The 19,230-nt window shown below is 44.1% G+C and overlaps 1 protein-coding gene across 2 annotated transcripts; it reads left to right on the forward strand.

The window, feature by feature from the left end:
* The first annotated feature begins 1,218 nt into the window (after nt 1–1,218).
* Nucleotides 1,219–18,128, forward strand: Gde1 (glycerophosphodiester phosphodiesterase 1). Of its 2 annotated transcripts, XM_050143248.1 has the most exons (7): nt 1,219–1,603; nt 7,810–7,985; nt 11,735–11,840; nt 12,181–12,273; nt 14,434–14,526; nt 16,678–16,889; nt 17,533–18,128. In XM_050143248.1, exons 1-7 carry the CDS (start codon nt 1,343–1,345, stop codon nt 17,678–17,680), a joined length of 1,089 nt encoding a protein of 362 aa, XP_049999205.1. In that variant the 5' UTR covers nt 1,219–1,342; the 3' UTR covers nt 17,681–18,128. The 2 variants fall into 2 exon arrangements, with proteins under 2 accessions (XP_049999205.1, XP_049999206.1); XM_050143249.1 differs by lacking the exon at nt 12,181–12,273.
* Nucleotides 18,129–19,230: the final 1,102 nt, after the last annotated feature.

A 19,230-nucleotide genomic window follows, 5' to 3' on the forward strand; every position in this document is an offset into this window, starting at 1 on the left:
TGTTCTTGACTCAATATGAAAGAGTTCGTTGTATCTTAGCAGCAGCAACTTAGGTAACTCTTTAATTTTTTTCCTATGTTTTTTTTCTTCAATAAATGATATTAGAGTGATTCTGGGGACAACCTAGGAAGAACCACAATCCATAAGATAAAACCATGAGTCATAAAGGTTGCACAAGGAGGTTAATGCATTTTAGGGTCCTAGAAAACTGTAGTTTTGCAACTAAAAAGGAAAAAGGCCTTATACTATCAGACCTTACTCAAGATTTGTTGCTATTTGAGCATTCTGACCTGAATGCTCAAATATATATCCCTATATAAAAGGAATGTGGCCTATATGTGATGCTTAAAGTCTCTTGACTCTAAGTCTCTTCTGGTAGGGGGTTTTCCCTTCCCACTTCCCCCTAATTTTCCTTGTCTGTTTTTTTTTTTAAATCATGCTCATTACTACTTCCCCCAGGGGAAGGAAATCCCACTAAGAGCACACACCTTGTGTGCCCTAGTGGAACAGTCCTCATAGGAATGAAGATATTCCAGAGAGACTTGTGAGTCTCCCTTCTTGATATCATTTGGAGGCATTGACCCCAGGAAATTGGAATTTCCCCAGGAGTCTCATCTTGAAGGAAGGAAAAGGCTTAGAGCCTGTGTCAACATGAAGAGAAACTTGTTCACACAGAGTTGCCAGACAACCTTTCAGGATAGACTGGAACTAAGCGGGACCGTGATGGATGGAACTTCTTAGCTAGACACACCTGTTGCCCTAAATGTCACGTCAGAATCCTGAAAATGGACTTGGGAATGGTGTGTGTCACTGGACTTTTTCCCTGTGTGACTGTTTCTCTGCTTTTTACTATTTTATTGACTTTTTGCAGATGCCAGGGCTCAGGCTCTGACACAGAAGAACTCCCGAAACGCCAGCGCCTAAGCCAGTGTTTAAGTTGGCACATCTTAAATAAACAGGCTAAGCGGTCCTGTTCCTTCAAAGTCATCAAGCCTTCAGTTTTCTCGAGGTCACTAAGGAACCTTGGCAGTATCTCCCTCCTTTATTGAGTCTGAAGGTCAGGGCTGAAGTCCTGACTTTACCTCCTGAAACCAGAAGAGGCCGTAGAACCCCGGCCTGGGGCCCGGGCCTGCCCCTGTTGCCATGACAGCGGCTCCGCCCCCAACGCCGGAGCTCCGGGACTCTGATTGGCTGGGAGGCGGGCTCTTTCTCGAGATGGGTCCGCCGCCGCCATTGTACAGCGCTGCTCCCAGCGGAAGGTTCCGGCTGTGGCCAGTACCTCGGGGTCTCCGCGTCGCCCGGCAGGTCCGGGGCTCCGGTCCGTGCCGGTGCAGGCGCCGGCATGTGGCTGTGGGAGGACCAGGGCGGCCTCCTGGGCCCCTTCTCCTTCGTGCTGGTGCTGCTGCTGGTGTTGACGCGCAGCCCCTTCAACGCCTGCGTGCTCACCGGCAGCCTCTACATCTTGCTGCGGCTCGTCAGCTTCGAGCCGGTGCCGTCCCGCCGGGCCCTGCAGGTGCTCAAGCCCCGTGGCCGCGTGTCCGTCATCGCCCACCGCGGCGGCAGCCATGACGCGCCCGAGAACACGCTGGCGGCCATCCGACAGGTGAGCCCCGCACGCCTCAGGCCTGCTTCGCCGCTGGCCCCTCTCCTCCGCAGCCCGGCCCCGCAGCCCTTCCTACTGCTGCTATTTCTAGAGTCCCGCAGGTACTTGTAGACTTGGTTTGTGCCGGACCCTGGGGTGACAATCGCGAACCAGGCAAAGCTCCTTTGGCACGGCTTCCGTCGGACTTGAGAGAGATAATAGCATACTTTTAAGGGTGGGGGAATGATGCAGTTTGTGTAGCAGAAGTAAAGGAGTGGACGGGAAGATTTGCCGCAGAGTAGTCTTCTGTGGACTAGAGATGTGTGGACTGGAACTAAAATTACAAGGAGCCTTGGGATCAGTGGGAAGTGTTCCAGGAATTGCTAATGGCAAGTGCAAAGGTCCCGAGGTGAGGCTGATGTTGGAGTGGTAAGGACCACAGCAGGTTTATTTGTGATCCTGGCTTCGAGAAGCAGAACAAAATTCAGCGTGTGGATGAACTGAGACATGAACCATGAACTAGGCCAAATAGGTTCTGAGTAAATAAGTGTTTCAAGACAGGGTTTCTTTGTGTAGCCCTGGCTGTCCTGGAACTCACGCCTTTGAGCAGGCTGGCCTTGAGCTAAGATCCACCAGCCTCAGCCTCCTGAGTTCTGGTATTAAAGGCTTGTGCCACTACTACCTCTACCTGGTGAGGCGAGATTAGTCCACATTGCTCTTATCACAGGTGTACTTTTTTTTTTTTTTTTTGTCCTCTACTTTACTTGGGTACTATCCTTATCTCTCCAAACACACCTTCATGGTCAACACTAGCAGCTGGACTCCTGGTCAATATTTGTCTCCCCTTTCCACAAGGCACCCCAGAGAATTTTGCTGTCCCCCTGCCCTTGTAAGTACTGTTTTCGTGTTAATGACAGCTTGCATGGCAAGAGCATTTCAGTGAATTGCATTCATAGGTATTGGCTTTGTATCTATGGATTTAATTGTGGATCAAAAATAGCCATAAAAAAAGTGTATGGAGTGTTGGCACAGCTGATCCACTTAATAAAGTTTGCTTTGGGCGGAAGAACTCTGAGAGGTGACTTGAGGGCTGTAGGAGGACATTCCTGGAATATATGCAAATACTACAGCTTTTATTCTTTTTTAAGTTTTGTTTTATTTTGTTTCTTTTTGAGATGTGGTCTCTGTAGCTTTGGCTGCCTGGGAACTGGCCGTCTTGAACTCACCAAGGTCTCCTTCCTCATCTCCCTAGTGTTGGGAGTAAAGGCGTGAATCCCCACACCTGACGTTTTAGACAGCTGTACATCTGGTCTCCTATCTTCAAGACAGATTAGTTGGGAAAGCTGGGACTCCAACACACACAACGCCTTCTAAAATAGAAGTTCTCAACTTTCCTAATGCTGTGACCCCTTAATACAGTTCCTTAAGTTGTGGTGTCCCCAGCCATGAAATTATTTTTGTTGCTATTCTATAACTATAATTTTGCTACTGTTATGAATTGCAATGTAAATCTCTGTGTTTTCCGATGATCTTACCAGGCCCCTGTGAAAGTGTCATTTGACCTCCTCCCCAGGGGTCACGACCCACAGATTGAGAACTGCTGTTCTAGAATAATGCCTCTGATGGGAAGACTTGATGCTCTTTAGCATAGATTAAAATATTTTCCAGGATGTTTGAATGCAGGTTTTCTGTGTTCTTTGTTCATCCTTAGGAACGTGCTCATAATCCAGTACTCTCTACTGAGCACGTGGAGCACCCTAGCGTTAGTCCTAACCTCAGTTTCTCTGTTTGTAAAATGAAAAGAATAATGATATCTATGAAATAGGTGATGTGGAGTCTGGACTAATGCACACAAAGCCTAGTGAATTGCCATGGGTGAGCTATTTCCTGGGGATCTAAAGACAGCTTGGTACCATCTAGAGTGCCATCCCAGAATGAAGATGAGAAACCTAAATCTGAGGAAGGTACAGTGGAAGGACAGCCTTTGAATCGGTGGAGGGCGTGTCTATGCACCTTGTCAGGAGAAGAGCAAAAACACCAATGGCTGTTGGCTCCAGTTCCGCTTACCTTGATGTAAATTGCCTTAAAGAATACTCAGTTAATTGAGCGCAGAAAGTGTTCCTAAGCGTTTGTTGACAGTGTGATGTTTGCCTGGGTTGATCACGTTAAATGAATGAGGAAGCATATGTGTGATGTGAATCCAGAGCTCATCCTGTCGTGTCCTAAGGAAGCAGGGCGGAATTCTCTGTGCCAATGAGCATGTCTTACATGCAGTCACAATGACTCTTACGTTGTACCAGCTGGATTCCCGGTCTGAAGAGGAAATGAAATGTGGCAGGTCAGCCTGTAAGAAGAGCAGGTCTTTGTGGGCCATGACTGTATTTAGCTTCCAGATGCAAACTGCAGAGGACAATTGTGTACGCCCTCTTGACTTGAAAAGACAGTATTTCCAGCTGGGTGGTGGTGGTGCACGCCTTTAATCCCAGCAGAGGCAGGCGGAGGTCTGTGAGTTTGAGGTCAGCCTGGTCTACAGAGCTAGTTCCAGGACAGTCAGGGCTACATAGTGAAACCCTATCTTGAAAAAAAAAAAAAAAAAAGTACACACACACACACACACACAGAGCATTTCCACCAGACTTGTTTTTGTTTTGTCCTTCCCTTTGCATGTTTGCGCCTCAGAATTTATGTTCTTAGACATTCTCCTGGGGACAGAGAGGTTCTGACTGACGAGTCTCTGGCAGGTAATATGCTAATTACACAAAGAGTACTAGCTAAATGTGAAATGAATGGATTAAAAAAACAGCTGTGGTGACACACACCATTAATCTGGCACTCTGAAGGCAGAGGCAAGTAGATCTCCATGAGTTTGAGGCCCACTTGGTCTACCAAGTGAGTTCCAGGACAGGCTCCAAAGCAACAGAGAAACCCTGTCTCAGAGAAAGAGAGAGAGAGAGAGAGAGAGAGAGAGAGAGAGAGAGAGAGAGAGAGAGAGAGAGAGAGAAAGAGAGAACAAATTAGTGGCTTTCATTCATGTTAGTGCTCTTGTTAAAATACTGTGTCTCACCTTATTTATTTGTATTGTGGCCAAATAACCACGGTGAAGAAAAGTACAATTAAATGTCTAGTGCAGCATCAAGAAATGAAGATATTGTTTGTATTATAGTGAAAGAAATGTGTGGTGAACACTGAATTGTGATTTTTGCCCATGGAGATTTGCGGAACATTTCAACTTTAGCTTGGGAATGTTGCAACCTTTAGTATTGTAAAGCTTTGTCACCAGCATAGACCGAAGCTTTTCTTAGAATGACTCACTGAGCTTGTGTTGTTGTAATAGCTTGTGGGGAATACAAACTCTGAGCTGGGTTCCAAGCTCATCACAGACTTTATTCCCACATCCTCACAACTCTGTGGAGCATGATAGGAATGCCATCTTAATGGGGAAGCTGAGCCTAGATAGATGGTAACTCAGCCTAGATGACACAGCCAGAGATGGAATTAGGACTGAAGGGACTTTGTGGTCACATGAGTGAAACTAAAAGATTGTGTAGACTTATAACTGGAGAATCAGGGTGGAAAATAATATTGAAATAAAGTCGAAACACCTCTAACCTTAAACTTAACTGGTAAATCAGACTCATTGCCTTTGAAATGCATGCTCAAAGGGACAGAGTGCGTAAGCATGGTGAATCTGGAGATCTTGCTGCACTAGCACAGTAGTGCATGTCCTCCATGGCACTTCAACAAGTGCTGAGCACATAAACCCTGTGAGGGGACAATACGGGGAGTCACTCATGCCAGCCTTGAGGTGGCAGGTTCTTCAGCAGTAGAGCCACTAATAGTAAAGTCGCAGTGGTTTAGAGTACAGCATTTTTTTTAAGGGTTGAGTACTCTGTCTGCCAGAAGAGGGCAGCAGATCCCATTATTGGTTGTGAGCCACCAGCGGCTGCTGGGAATTGAACTAAGGTCCTCTGGAAAAGCAGCCAGTGCTCTTAATCGCTGAGCCATATCTCCAGCCCAAATTTCTGAATCTTTGTCTAAAAAGTGGGGATGTGACTAATACTTGATTAATAATGTTTGTTGTAAGAATCAACTGAGTCAACCAGGTGGTGGTGGTGGTGCACGCCTTTAATCCCAGCACTAAGGAGGCAGAGGCAGGTGGATCTCTGTGAGTTCGAGGCCAGTCTGATCTACAAGAGCTATTTCCAGGACAGACTCCAAAGCTACAGAGAAACCCTGTCTCAAAAAAATAAAACAAAACAAAAAAGAATCAAACAAGTTGTTAGATTTAAAACAGTAATTCCTGGAAACTAGAAAAGCCTAAAAAAAGTAACTGTTATAACTTTATCATCATGTTTTATCATCTCCTTAGTTAAGTCTGTTAAGGCTTTTTACTGTATACTATGTATGTTTGCAGTGAACCAAAATGAAAAACTATTATCATAATGAGCATTTCCTGTGTTCGTTGTGATGAGGAAGCCAAGCCTGCACACATCAGTGTGTTTCTAAGTTAGTACTTATTTTATTAATTAGTTACTCACATGCAAAACAGAGGACTCTACCACTGAGCTATAGTGGGGCCTAAATTCTTTTTAGAGAAATTCTAATATACCTTATTAAGCTTAACAACTTCTTGGTCCACAGTCAGTGCTACAGACATGATCAAACAGTTGTCCCCTGGTCTTGGTGTTTCTCAGAGATGATGAGGTTAATTCAACACAAACCTGGTTCATTTTGTTTATACCAGAGTTGTGAAATAACTGAGTAACGGGAGCACAGGGCAGTGACCAGCTTTCCCATCTAACAGAGTCCATAGACTTGCTGACCACGGCCTGCTTTTAGATAAGCAACTGTTCATATTATTTTTGATAAAGATATCTTATTTTCCCACGTTTCTATGTTTTTACTACGTCTTAGATATTCAAGTAAGGACACTGCAGACAGTATTCAAGAGCCCAGCTAGCAAATGAAAAATACTCTTCCCAGAACACCTACTGTAGAACATTTACACAGTAGCTCCCGCCCCATGAAAAAACTACTTGAGGTGACTGTTTTTGTATATTAGCTATCCCCCTCAAATGTAATTTATGAAGTATTAAATCTATCAGCAGTTTCTTTAAAATATCAATGCTTTTTATAAGTTAAGTTTTTATACATTCTTGATAAATTACCTCAACCCTTTTATATTATATATTGTTACTAAGGTTGCCAGACTTGGTAATGGGCTTTGTATCTTGAACATAAACTGGCAACTTAGCTGCCACTGATAGTTTTGGTCTTTTTAACTAGTCTGTGACGTATCACAATGGTCCGTGTGTGTATGTGTTTGGATTTTTGGCTTGTCATCCCTGCTAAAACATTCATAAGCTTGAAACTTAATGAGCAAACATTTGCATGTCTACTTTCAGCTAGCCAATTTAGTCTTTGACTTAATTGCCAGGTCTCTTGGAAGTGATATTTGCAGTGGTTAAGTAAATTGGCTTACAAGATGTTCTAGGCTTCCTGCAACATAGATGATCCCTGTTGAATTTCATTATGGCAACTGACCCTACATTCTAGAGTGGAACAGCTCCCAAAGGCTGAAGCTTATACAACAAAGCTTGTCTAGCAAAATAAAGTGTTGGGCAGTCTAAATGCAAGAAAATTATTATACAAAATTTAAAAATGACTATTTTATTCCTTACTGCTAAGTATAAGGGACTGGAGAGATGACTCAGCAGTTAAGAGCACTGCCTACTCTTCTGAAGGTCCTGAGTTCGATTCCCAGCAACCACATGGTGGCTCACAACCATCTGTAATGAGATCTGGTGCCCTCTTGAGGAAGAGACCTGGTCAGTCATCCTCACCAACTTAGACCATGAAACCCAGTATACGAACAAGTTCAACAGAACTGCCATATATGGCTGCCCATGCATACTTCAGCATTGCCAGGGCATAAATTTCATTCAGATTTCAATTTCAGAGTCAAAATGTTCAAAGCCACTATGACTCAGAGAAGGCTTGGGGCCGGAAGTCTCCTCTTTCTGCTACTATGGCAGTGGGAAGAGTGAGAGTTGAGACATTAACATCGATGGGAAACAAGTTCATGTGGGGGCTGCCTAGAAGAGGAAAGGGACAAAAACCTACAAGGCAGCTGTTTGCTTCACCAGCCATGTTGCTTTTCTTTCATGTTTATATATAAAATGCTATCTGTAGCTGTTGACATTAATCTTGTGGATGTTTTTGTTAAGGCAGCTAAGAATGGAGCAACAGGTGTGGAGCTAGACATCGAGTTTACTTCTGACGGAGTTCCTGTCTTGATGCACGATAACACGGTAGATAGGACAACAGACGGGTCTGGCCGACTCTGTGATCTGACGTTTGAACAAGTTAGAAAACTTAACCCTGCAGCAAATCATAGACTCAGGTGAGTCACTGGCGTCATTACACAGGCCCTTCAGCCATTGTGGTGGTCACAGGCAGACACTGTCATCTAAGTATGTCTGTTCCAGAAAAAGTTGTTCATTTAAACTTAATGGGCCTCCTACATAGTGAGCACACACCAACAACAACAGAGATGCTGTGTATGCATTTAACCCTTTCCCAGTGGGAGGTATCCGGCCTCTGCAGCATTCTCAGCGTTGATGCTGTCTGAGTTCTAGTCACTACTTGAGTTATCTCTGCCATCCTTTACATTAGGATCAGAGGCTGGAAGCCATGGCTTGTCAGTCCTCTTACCTTCAGATACCCCAACTTATTCTTTAAGCTGGGCAAGACATGATTCCACTGTTAACCAACTCATCAGATCCTTGCAACAAACTTGTGAGGAATCGTAGACTGTAAGGAGTAGAAGTAGCCTAATAAACTTCCAAAGCAACACTGTCCCATCAGTGGTAATACTCTGTTCCCGCATGGTCCAGTACAACGGTTGGTAAGATCTGGCGTGGTTGGTACAACTGAAAAACTGAATTGTTCACTCAAGTATAGATAAATATTTACACTTAAAAACAGTAGGTAGCTACCATACACTAATCTTCCTTACAGACAGTTACAGAAAAGTTAAATGATCTACTCAAGAGTCAATGATGAGTTCATAAAAGAATAAAAATTAGAGTGAATATCCCAGTTTCAATTAGAAGAAACATGGACCATACCATATTGTCCCTGGTTGCCCTTCATGTCTCTTAATCCTGTAAAAAAACTAAAAACTGAGTTTAGATTTCCAACTAGATTATGTCCTCTCGTATCATCTGTATATGCATGTATGGATACATGCGTGCACACACATGCACACACCAACTAGATTATGTCCTCTCGTATCATCTGTATATGCGTGTATAGATACATGCCTGCCCACACATGCACACATACATATGCACGCACATGTGCACAAATGTATGTTCAGAGCTAGTTTTAGAAGATGTTCCGGAGAGTTCTCTTCTGAATCCTCTGGAAGATAAGCAGCCCACACCAGTCATAAACTCAGCACGTCTGACTCCCAGAAACCCTGAGCCCTTCTTCCTTCCTTCCCTCCACCGAGAGCTGGCCACACCCTGATAATTAAAACACCACTTGATGTGCCTTGAAATTAGGCTGTTTAGATCCCTCCCCTTCTGTCTTTTTAATGTTTCTATGTACTTATTATTCTTTTATGTGTATGGTGCTTTGCCTGCATGTATATCTCTGTCAAATGCATGCCTGGTGCCTACAGAGGTTAGAAGAGAGTGTTAGTCCCCTGGGACTGAAATTAAAGATAATTAGGAGCTGCCATGTAGGTGGTGGGACTCAAACTTGGTTCCTCTGGAGAATAGTCATTGCTTTTAATTTCTGAGCCATCTCTCTAGCCCCCTGTCTTCATTGTGATAATAAAAACATGTGCTCATTTTTAATGTAATGCCAGTTCCCTGTTCAGTGGCTGGTACTTTTTAAATATCAGTCGTCTGATCCAGTGATGAAGGTCTGTTCTTCTGTAAGATGACTCAGACCTAAAAGAAATTAAAGTCAGCCAAAGCCAACTATCCTGGTGCTGCAAGGACTATCAATAACCTGAAGATCCAGAGCCCACTTTCTGAAATTGCTTTTCATGTCACCAGGAAGTCTTTGCTCTTCTGCATTTGAGGGGAAGGCTGGCAAATTAGTAACCATTAGGTGGATGTCAGGTTTGAGACAGTTGGCCATCAAGCCTAACAACCCAAGTTCTAGCCTCAGGACCTACATCATGGTGGAAGGAGAGAACAATTTCCAGGAGTTTTTTCTCTGACCTCCAGATATGTGCCATGGCATATGTGCCACACTCGCCCTTAAATAGATGTAATAGGCAGACAGTGGTAGCCCACACCTTTAATCCCAACACTTGGGAGGCAGAGGCAGGCAGATTGCTGTGATTTCAAGGTCAGACTGGTCTACAGAACAAGTTCCTGGACAGTCAGGGCTACACAGAGACCCTGTCTCAAAAAAGCAAAATAATTGAATGAATGAATGTAATAGATTTTGGTTGTTTAAGATGTCAGGTTTAAAGTTAACACAACAAAAAAAAGTGCTTTGGGTCAGTATCCCCATTTGGGATCAGCAAAGAAGGCATAGTATTATAGTGCCATCTTTTTTTTTTAAAAAAAAAGATTTATTTATTATATACAGTGTTCTGCCTACAAGTATGCCTTCAGGCCAGAAGAGGGCACCAGATCTCATTATAGATGGTTGTGAGCCACCATATGGTTCCTGGGAATTGAATTCAGGTCCTCTGGAAGAGCAGTCAGTGCTATTAACCGCTGGGCCATCTCTCCAGCCCTAGAGTAGCATCTTAATGTCTTCACATAACTACTTTAAGAGGTTTTTGATATTTTGGTTTTTTTTTGTGTGTATGTGTGTATGAATGATATGCAATGGGTGTCTGTGCACCATGCGTGTACAGTGCTTAAGGAGTCTAGAAGAGGACAGCAGATCCTCCTGAATTGGAGTTACAGACAGTTGTGACCTGCCGTGTGATTGTTGGGAGCAAGGAATCAAGCCGTGGTCCACTGGAAGAGCAGCCAGTGCTCTTAACCACTGAGGCATCTCTCTAGCCCCACATAACTACTCTTAATTCCACAATTACAATGGATAGCTTTCCCAGTGATTGACTCCAAATGAAGTACTTGCCTTAGATTAGAACTGTGTGTCAGGAAAAATAGGCGTTTTGACTCTAGCTAGTTAGGTGTAGTGATGCCTGTGCCTGTAATCCACTACTTAGCAAGAAGGTCAGAAGTTCCAGTCAGCCTGGGCTATATAGTAAGACCTTATCTTAGCAAAACAAAATAAGAGGGCAGGATGTCAAAAGAGCAGCAAGCTTAGGGTTCCCTCCCCCTCTCTTCGTGGAGTGGACATCAGCCCAAATGGCTGGTGGAATTGCCTGTAACATGTAAATTATCCCGTGGGCCTTTGCAAGCCAAGATCTGATAGTAATAGGTTGGAATGGGCACAGATTAAACCATGTAAAGCTTCATTATGAGAAAGCTGATTTGTTGAGTATCAGCCCCTTAAGCTTCATTTTCTTTCTTTTGTTTTTGTTTAAAAATTCAAACATTTTATTTTATTGCTTTATAAATAATACCATTCAAAATTTCCACCTCCTCCCCTCCTCCCATTTCTCTCCTGCTCCTCCACTCTCACGCCCTCTTCCCCTCCAGTCCTAAGAGCGGGCAGGGAACCCTGCCCTGTGGAAAGTCTGGTTTATTCCTTTTTAATGTTATACCTCTTCCATCCAGGCCTAGGAAGGTGTGCATCCAAACAGACTAGGATCCCAAAAAGCCAGTACATGCAGGAGAATCAAATCCTAGTGCCATTATCATTGGCTTCTCAGTCAGCCCCCATTGTCAGCCACATTCAGAGTCCGGTTTGATCACATGCTCGCTCAGTCCTGGTCCAGCTGGCCTTGGTGAGCTCCCAAGCTTCATTTTCTTTAGCAGAATGATTTTCTCAACCTTCCTAATGCTGTGACCCTTTAATACAATTCCTCATGTTGTGGTGACCACTAACCATAAAATTATTTTTGTTGCTACTTCAAAACTGTAATTTTGCTCCTGTTATGAATTAAAATGTAAATATCTATGTTTTTAGGTGATCTTAGGACCAATAACCAATGAACCTTGCTCTTTTTCTGTACTTCTGCTGTGAGCCATTCTTTATCCTCTCTTACAGAAATGAGTTCCCTGATGAAAAGATCCCTACCCTGAAGGAAGCCGTTACAGAGTGCCTCAACCACAACCTTACAATCTTCTTTGATGTCAAAGGCCATGCAGATATGGTACAGTTCATTCCATGCACTTTGTTTTTTTTAAAGAGATATCTTATGTAAGGCTTATCATTTTCAAAGCTAATCTTGTATTTTCTGGTTTATTCCTTTTTAATGTTATACTTACTTAATGGAAGTATAAAATGCAGTTCATATTTTACATTTTGAAAATGCTTTCCTTTTGTGGAGCCTTCTGCAAGTCTTCCAACCGCACAGTGTCAGTGTCAGGTTATACAGAACAGATTACCAAAAGACGTGCTGTAAACAGTAAAGGGCACCTCTGCAGCAGACCACTCCCTGAACAAAAGCTGAGAGCTTGCACACAGCCCTGTTCTTCACCTCTGTCTCACAGGCTGAGGATGCTGGACAGGGACCTGCACTGCCTTTAAAAGGAACTGCTGTACTCGGAGCTTCTGGCAGCTCACGGGACAGGCATGTCCCTCAGGCAAGTGCCATCACTACATACAGTGCTGTTACTCAGTGAGTTGAAGATCTGTTCTTTTCTCAGAAGATTGCTGCATTTTCTTCAAATGTGTATGAAATTCCTAAAAACAAAAATTTACAACATGTGCTCTGTCCACAAAGGCACATTGCATTGGAAATTACTGATAAAACACAGTTCTGATGTCATTGTCTAATAACCAGCTTTTGTGAGTATTTGTCCTGTAGTCCCAGTTATTAGTGCCCATCACTGGAGAATTCTTTGTTTTTTAAATTTATTTATTTATTTATTTATTTATTTATTTATTTATTTATTTATTTAGTGTACAGTGTTCTGCCAGAAGAGGACACCAGATCTCATTATAGATGGTTGTGAACTACCATGTGGTTGCTGGGAATTGAACTCAGGACCTCTGGAAGAGCAGCCAGTGCTCTTAACCTTTGAGCTATCTCTCCAGCCCCTATATTAATTTTTTTTTAATTTTTAATTTTTTTTATTTTTTATTGAGCTCTACATTTTTCTCTGCTCCCCTCCCTGCCTCTCCCCTTCCCTTCAACTCTCTCCCAAGGTCCCCATGCTCCCAATTTACTCAGGGAGCATCTTGTCTTTTTCTACTTCCCCACTGGAGAATAATCCCAGGAAATAATTTAAAGCAATTATTAGAACCAGAAGTATGAGCATAAGTGTACACTTGAATTTTATTACAGTAAACTACCATTTTTAAGGAAAGAGGAGAATGTTTGTAACTATTATTCCAATAAACTGATGGTTATAAGTATAAAAATACTTAGGCCAACCAGAATTCCTGAAGAACCTATTCTGCTTCAGTAGGCCAGACTTGAGGATTTTACAGGTCACATCACAGGAGGAAGGAACACCGAAGAAGTCTAACATGGGGGTCAAGTGAATTTCTAAATATTTATTTGTATATTTGGTGCCTAGGATTGAACACAGAGTTCACACGTGTGCCTACCACCCAGCTGTGCCCACAGTCGCAACACACGTGTCCTTAATGAGACCTCAGGCTTTGTTGCTGATGTTGTCTCTGTTGGGAGCCCTGACAGGTCCCACATTTCACCCAGAATGCTGTTCTTCCTGTCTGGTTTTGTTTGTTTGTTTGTTTTAATGTGGTGGGGGGAGGATTAAGAAGAAGCTGTTTAAAACCCTTCAGCCCCTTGTTTCCAGATGGCACTTAGAGTATTCAGCCAAGGTTGGTGGAACACAGCGATCTCATTGACCAAGATGGCAGTACAGGGGCAGGGTGTTGGCGAGAAAGCTGACCAAGGGTCAAGGCTTTGGACTCTGACAGACCCTGGCTGAGCTGTGTGTTTGCTACAGGGTAAACTCGACATGCATCACCTTCCTTGTGGATAATGGGAATAATGGAATATAGGGTTATGAGAAGTTACCTTCTCTCCCAGTTCATTAGTGTAACTTCTCTGCTCCCCTCTACTTTGGGGGAGTATGTGTCATGTTCCAGAATCAGCAGTGTTCAACAGTGGTGATGTCTGGGGTGTCTGATGACTCTTACTGTGTTAGCTGCTACTGACATTCATTCAGAAGATTAGAGATGTTTGGAATCTCTGTTACCTCCCCCTTGTCTATTAGCTGGGCTGCTGTAGAAAGAGACTTGGGTTCCACTTGGGGAGAGTTGAGAGACTTCCAGCTCTTTCCCATCCCTCTCACCCCCATTGCTTCCCTTGCATTCTCCATGATGGGTGGTGGATCTCTCAGTCCTCTGTCCTGAGCAAATCACCCTCTGGAGTCCCCAGCTGGGAGCCTTAGGTATCTCCTAGGCTAGGTAGACTGAGGGCATGAAAGAACTCTTCCTTCCTAGTGATAAACCAGTCAGAGGAAGGGCGTTTGCAGTTTTGCTTCTAGCTTCCTCTGGCCTATATGACTGCCATGCTGCCCCAAAGTGGGTTCTTGGTGAACCTTTCAACATGGTGGTAATACAGCAGTACCTGGCTGCTTTCTTCTGCTGCTGTGGATTTAAAATGTACCTTGGTGTCAGTGAAGGTGGCCACTGCTTCCAGTATCTCCCTATGCAGTATTGGCACATGTCTGATTCAGTGTCTAGCATTTGCACTCACCATGCAATAGCTGCTTGCTGGCACAATGGTGTTTTGGTAGATTTTAACTACATGAGTCTCTATTATACAGGCTTCTGCTGCTCTAAAGAATATCTACATGGAATTTCCACAGCTGTACAATAACAGTATGGTCTGCTCATTCTTGCCAGAAGTCATCTATAAGGTAAGTCTGACTTTTCTTCGTATGTCACAGTAGGTTAGTTGCTGGAGGGAATAGCAGCGGGCTCTGCGAGTGTAAGATAGATGCCTGTCACACTGGACTGAATGCAGCCATAGTCGAGAGGCTCTTTGTTAGGGCAGGGGAGTCTCTCAAGGTGCTCGCTTGTTGCTCACAGCCCTCTTCAGAACACCTTCTCTTAGGCAAGCACATTGCAAGCTCATTCATGTCACCTCGGTAAACATCGTCAGAAGGAACACGAGTCCACAGCCCTACTTCTGAAGTAACAATAAATATGCCTTAAAAACAACTCTTGCCATGGGATACACTCATAATCCCAGCACTTGGAAGAACGAGACAGGAGGATTTGAGTTTGAGGTCTGCCTGGGCTGTTTAATGAAATCCTGTCTCGAACAACAACAACAACAAAACCTTCTTCTGTAGTGTTTCAGATGCATATAAAAATGGTTACTGCACGAATCCCCTGTAGCCATGATCTTGCTTGTTTCCTCTGCCCCATTGATCTTCCCCAGTAAGCCCTTACTTACTGTCATCAAAGATTAGAAAAACAAAAATATTTATGTCTGAGGAGTTCTATGAATGTCTTTAATTTTTTTCAAATAAGAATTGGTTATTTATAGTTTAAAAGAATTCATTTTCATCAATACCCAAATAAAATATCCCTCCCCCTGCATGTGTTCATTGGAGAAACCAGATGCTTATATCTGAATATGCACATATGTGCATGTGAGCATGTGTGCAGTGTGCACAAGTGTGTGTGTACTGCTAGGGTCTCATGCTCTGCCACTGAGCTATGTTCCTAGTCCTGACATTGCTTATATTGTTGCATTTATCCATGTCTGGATTTGGTGGTTGTACACTCATGAGGTTTTATAGGCTCTCCCCCACTTTGCTTCCTGTAAACTGGTAAAGTAAGCTAAGAACTCATTTAGTTAGAATTGATTGTTCTCAGCAAGGTCTTGTCCTAATGGGAGGTGTGTGCCCATCAGGAGACACACTTCATCTCTTGGGCTGTGGCAGCTTTGTCATGGATTCTTGGTGTCATTGGCCAGGTCTGTTAGTTTACTAGGAAGTTATGAAATGTTAATATTTTATGCAGAATCTAGAATTCATCTATAAATGAGATTCCTGATCTATCATTTAGTTCTCCTATAAAAAGGTAATTACTTACTCTTTCTCTTTATTTGCTATCTTACAAAGTAATGAGTTATGTGGCATCCTTCCACAATGGTCACCAGAGTATACATTGAAAATGTTTGCAGGGGGACCGTGCCTGCCAGTCCAGACCTTCACAGGATGAAGTCATGGGGCTGACAGACACATGGATTCAAGCTTTCCAGGCTTACTTGGTTACAGAGGCCCTTAGAGTGTGTAATGCTTTCCTGTGGAGCTGAGAGCACAGCCTGCGGTACCTCCTCCCAGGCTGCCCCATTCCTGCTCTGCCCTCTCTCTCATCCCCTCACAGCCCCTCTTCTTTCCTTCTCTATCCCTTCCCCTCCCTATAGTAAGCTCTTCAGTCTTACCATGAACAGGGTTGAAATTAACCAGTCCATCTTGAAATGCTTGTGCCTCCATCCTCATTGAGTTCTGAATTTAAAATTGCTCTTCAATTAATTCAACTAGAAGTTTATTTTCATGGCATTATTAAAATTGACCCTAAAAGTTGGGCGTGGTGGTGTGCATCTGTAACTCCAGCATTTGGGAGCCTGAGGCAGGAGGATTGGTGCATTTGGCCAGCCTGAGCTACAGAAGACCCTGTCTCCAAAAACCCAGACAAGCAAACAATAAACCTTGACCCTGCAGTTGACATTTTCTCTCTCACTTCTCTGTGTGTTTCTACTGAACCTGGGGCCTCCTGTGCGGCCACTCTGCTGCTGGGCTCCCCAGCCCAGTTCTCTCACGTTGATAGGAGCGCAGTTCCTGTAGAGCTGAGAGAAGAAGGGCCTCGATTGCGCTGCATATTGAATACCTACATCTGTGCTGTTTTCTCAAAGGGTTTGTGAGAGGTGACGTACTTAATAGCCATGGGGCTAGGCACCATGGCCTTCTCATCAAAAGGATATTTGGTAAATCTAAAATACTGAGAAACTGTAGACTTATGAGATGATCATTTTATTTTCCAAAATTCCTTTTCAGATGAGACAAATGGATCAGAAAGTAATAACAGCCCTAACTCACAGGCCTTGGAGCCTGAGCCATACTGGAGATGGGAAGCCTCGCTACAGTGCCTTTTGGAAGCAGTCCATATTTGTGGTGTTGGACATCTTGCTTGACTGGAGCATGCACAATGTCTTGTGGTACCTTTGTGGAATTTCAGCCTTCCTCATGCAGAAGGATTTTGTCTCCCCGTAAGTTGGAAGTTGTCTCTTGGCCTCACATGTCCCATGTGCTCCTTCTAGGAAGGAGGGGTTAGAGCAGTGGGCAGACTGGGTTGTTTGTGACTCAGTGCCTGTGCCTGGTAGGTTAGAGTGCTGTCAGGTGTTGGAAGAGTGTGGGAAGATGCCAGGCCTAGTTCACTGGTTCAGAGCAGGCCGATTGGATATTCTCAATGTTACAGTTTTATTTGTTTGGTTTTTTGCTTGTGTATGTGGTGTTCGTATATGTTTGTGTGTGTCTGAAGCTCACTGATGCAGCTGGTCAGCTAGCCAGCTTTTCCTCGGCACCTCCTGAGCACTGGGATTACAGGTGGGCTGTCATGTCTCCCATTGACTGTATTAGGAGCACAGGGCATGCCGGGTTCCCAGCATCCATTGACTGTATTAGGAGCACAGGGCATGCTGGGTTCCCAGCAGCCATTGACTGTATTAGGAGCACAGGGCATGTCGGGTTCCCAGCAGCCATTGACTGTATTAGGAGCACAGGGCATGCCTGTTTCTCAGCCGTCTGCAGTAGGAGGGCATCTGGAGGCTCTCTGGGAACTGCTGATACTCACATGCTCAATTCCAGGGACAACTGCTCGTTCTAATACAATTGCTATTTCCCTTCCTCCAGGGACTATTTGAAGAAGTGGTCAGCTAAAGGAATCCAGGTTGTTAGTTGGACGGTCAACACCTTTGATGAAAAGAAGTACTACGAGTCCCATCTTGGGTCCAGCTACATCACTGACAGCATGCTAGAAGACTGTACACCTCACTTTTAGATTCCCTGGGAGGAAATACCATAGCAAACTGCCTGGAGGCCTCTCGCAGAGACATCAGAATATTCTTTTAGCACAAGCCCTGGGGCTCCTGTGGCTCACACTAGCAATAGTTGTATTTTCACCCACAAGCTGAAACTAGGTGTGGCCACCATGCTCCCGGGAAGGCTCGACACTGTTGCACTTGAATCTGGATCTGCGCAAAGGCAGGATGGTCCTGCCCCAAACCCGCTGAGGGTACAGAGCCATGAGGATGAGGATGAGCAGAGTGGGTCCTGCAGTTAGGACACAGGCATCAATGCATGGGGCTTGCACGATCACTCCGAGTTGACATTTTAAATCTTGCCATACTTCAGTAATTCATTTATTTCCAATATTGTCGTCAGCTCTGTTAACGGCGACCTGTAGGTGTCAAACTTGTGACCATACTAATAAAATCATTGAAAGGTGAGCAGAGTGCAAACTGTGTACCAAGCCTTCGGTCCTAAAATGTTGGGGTTTGGGGGGGAGGCTGCTCTGTGCAAGCTGGAGGCCTCACCTGCTTTAGTCACAGTGCAGAGGAAGCCAGGAGAACCCCAAGGAATTATTGGTGACTTGTTAGCATAAGCACTTCTGACCACCAGGGGGCAGAGCGGCGGCTTGCTTGGGATCTCAAGCACACACTGCCTCTTAAACAAATGGAGCTGGAGGGTGCTCCTAAGGAGCCCCCACTGCTCTTCATTTCACAGCTGGGGAAGCACAGACCACTGGGCAGGGAGTGCAGTCTCAAAACAGCGGGGACCGTGCTCAGGGGAACTACTGTTCCTTTTTCTCTAGTCATTACACTAGGAACTAAATGAGGCATTTATATACATAATCATCTGCAACCCTCCAAAAAAGCTTACAAATGTGTTGGCATCATCTTTATTGATGAGGAAGCTGAGGCACCACTGACTTAGTTACATAACTGAGTCCAGAACATAGTTGGCAGTCAGTATCCAATTCTGGGTGATCTGACTCGGTCCTCATCATCCCTACATTAACAAAGAAGGCTTCTATTGGGAGCATAGCAGTTTTTTTTTTATTTTTTATTTTTTTACATTTTTGTTAGGGGAGGGAATAACACAAGCCATCATTGCTACCGTGGAAGTTAGAAGATGACCTGCAGAAGTCTGTCCTGTCCCTATGTGAGTCCCTGGGATTGAACTCAGATCCCTGGGCTTGGTGGCAAGCACTTTTACATGCTGAGCCTCTCACCAGTCCTTAAGTAGCTTTTTGGTGGTTTTTTTTTTGTTGTTGTTGTTGTTGTTGTTTTTTTTTTCTTTTTGGATGCTAGAAATGGAACCTAGGCTTTACACGATAAGCAGGCTTTCTGTCAGAGTTATACCACCAGCCCTCTTTTTAAAAAGATTTAAACCAGGCAATTGTGCACACCTATAATCCCAGCACTCTAGAGGCAGAGGCAGGCAAATCTCTGAGTTCAGGCTAGCGTGGTCTACAGAGTGAGTTCCAGGACATCCAGGACTATACAAAGAAACATCCATTTCAAACAAAGTCAAAAATGTTAAAGGACA

This window comes from Alexandromys fortis, unplaced genomic scaffold (assembly GCF_014885135.2).
Source record: "Alexandromys fortis isolate MF-2015 unplaced genomic scaffold, M_Fortis_MF-2015_v1.1 scaffold_45, whole genome shotgun sequence".
Classification (NCBI taxonomy): Eukaryota; Metazoa; Chordata; class Mammalia; order Rodentia; family Cricetidae; genus Alexandromys; species Alexandromys fortis.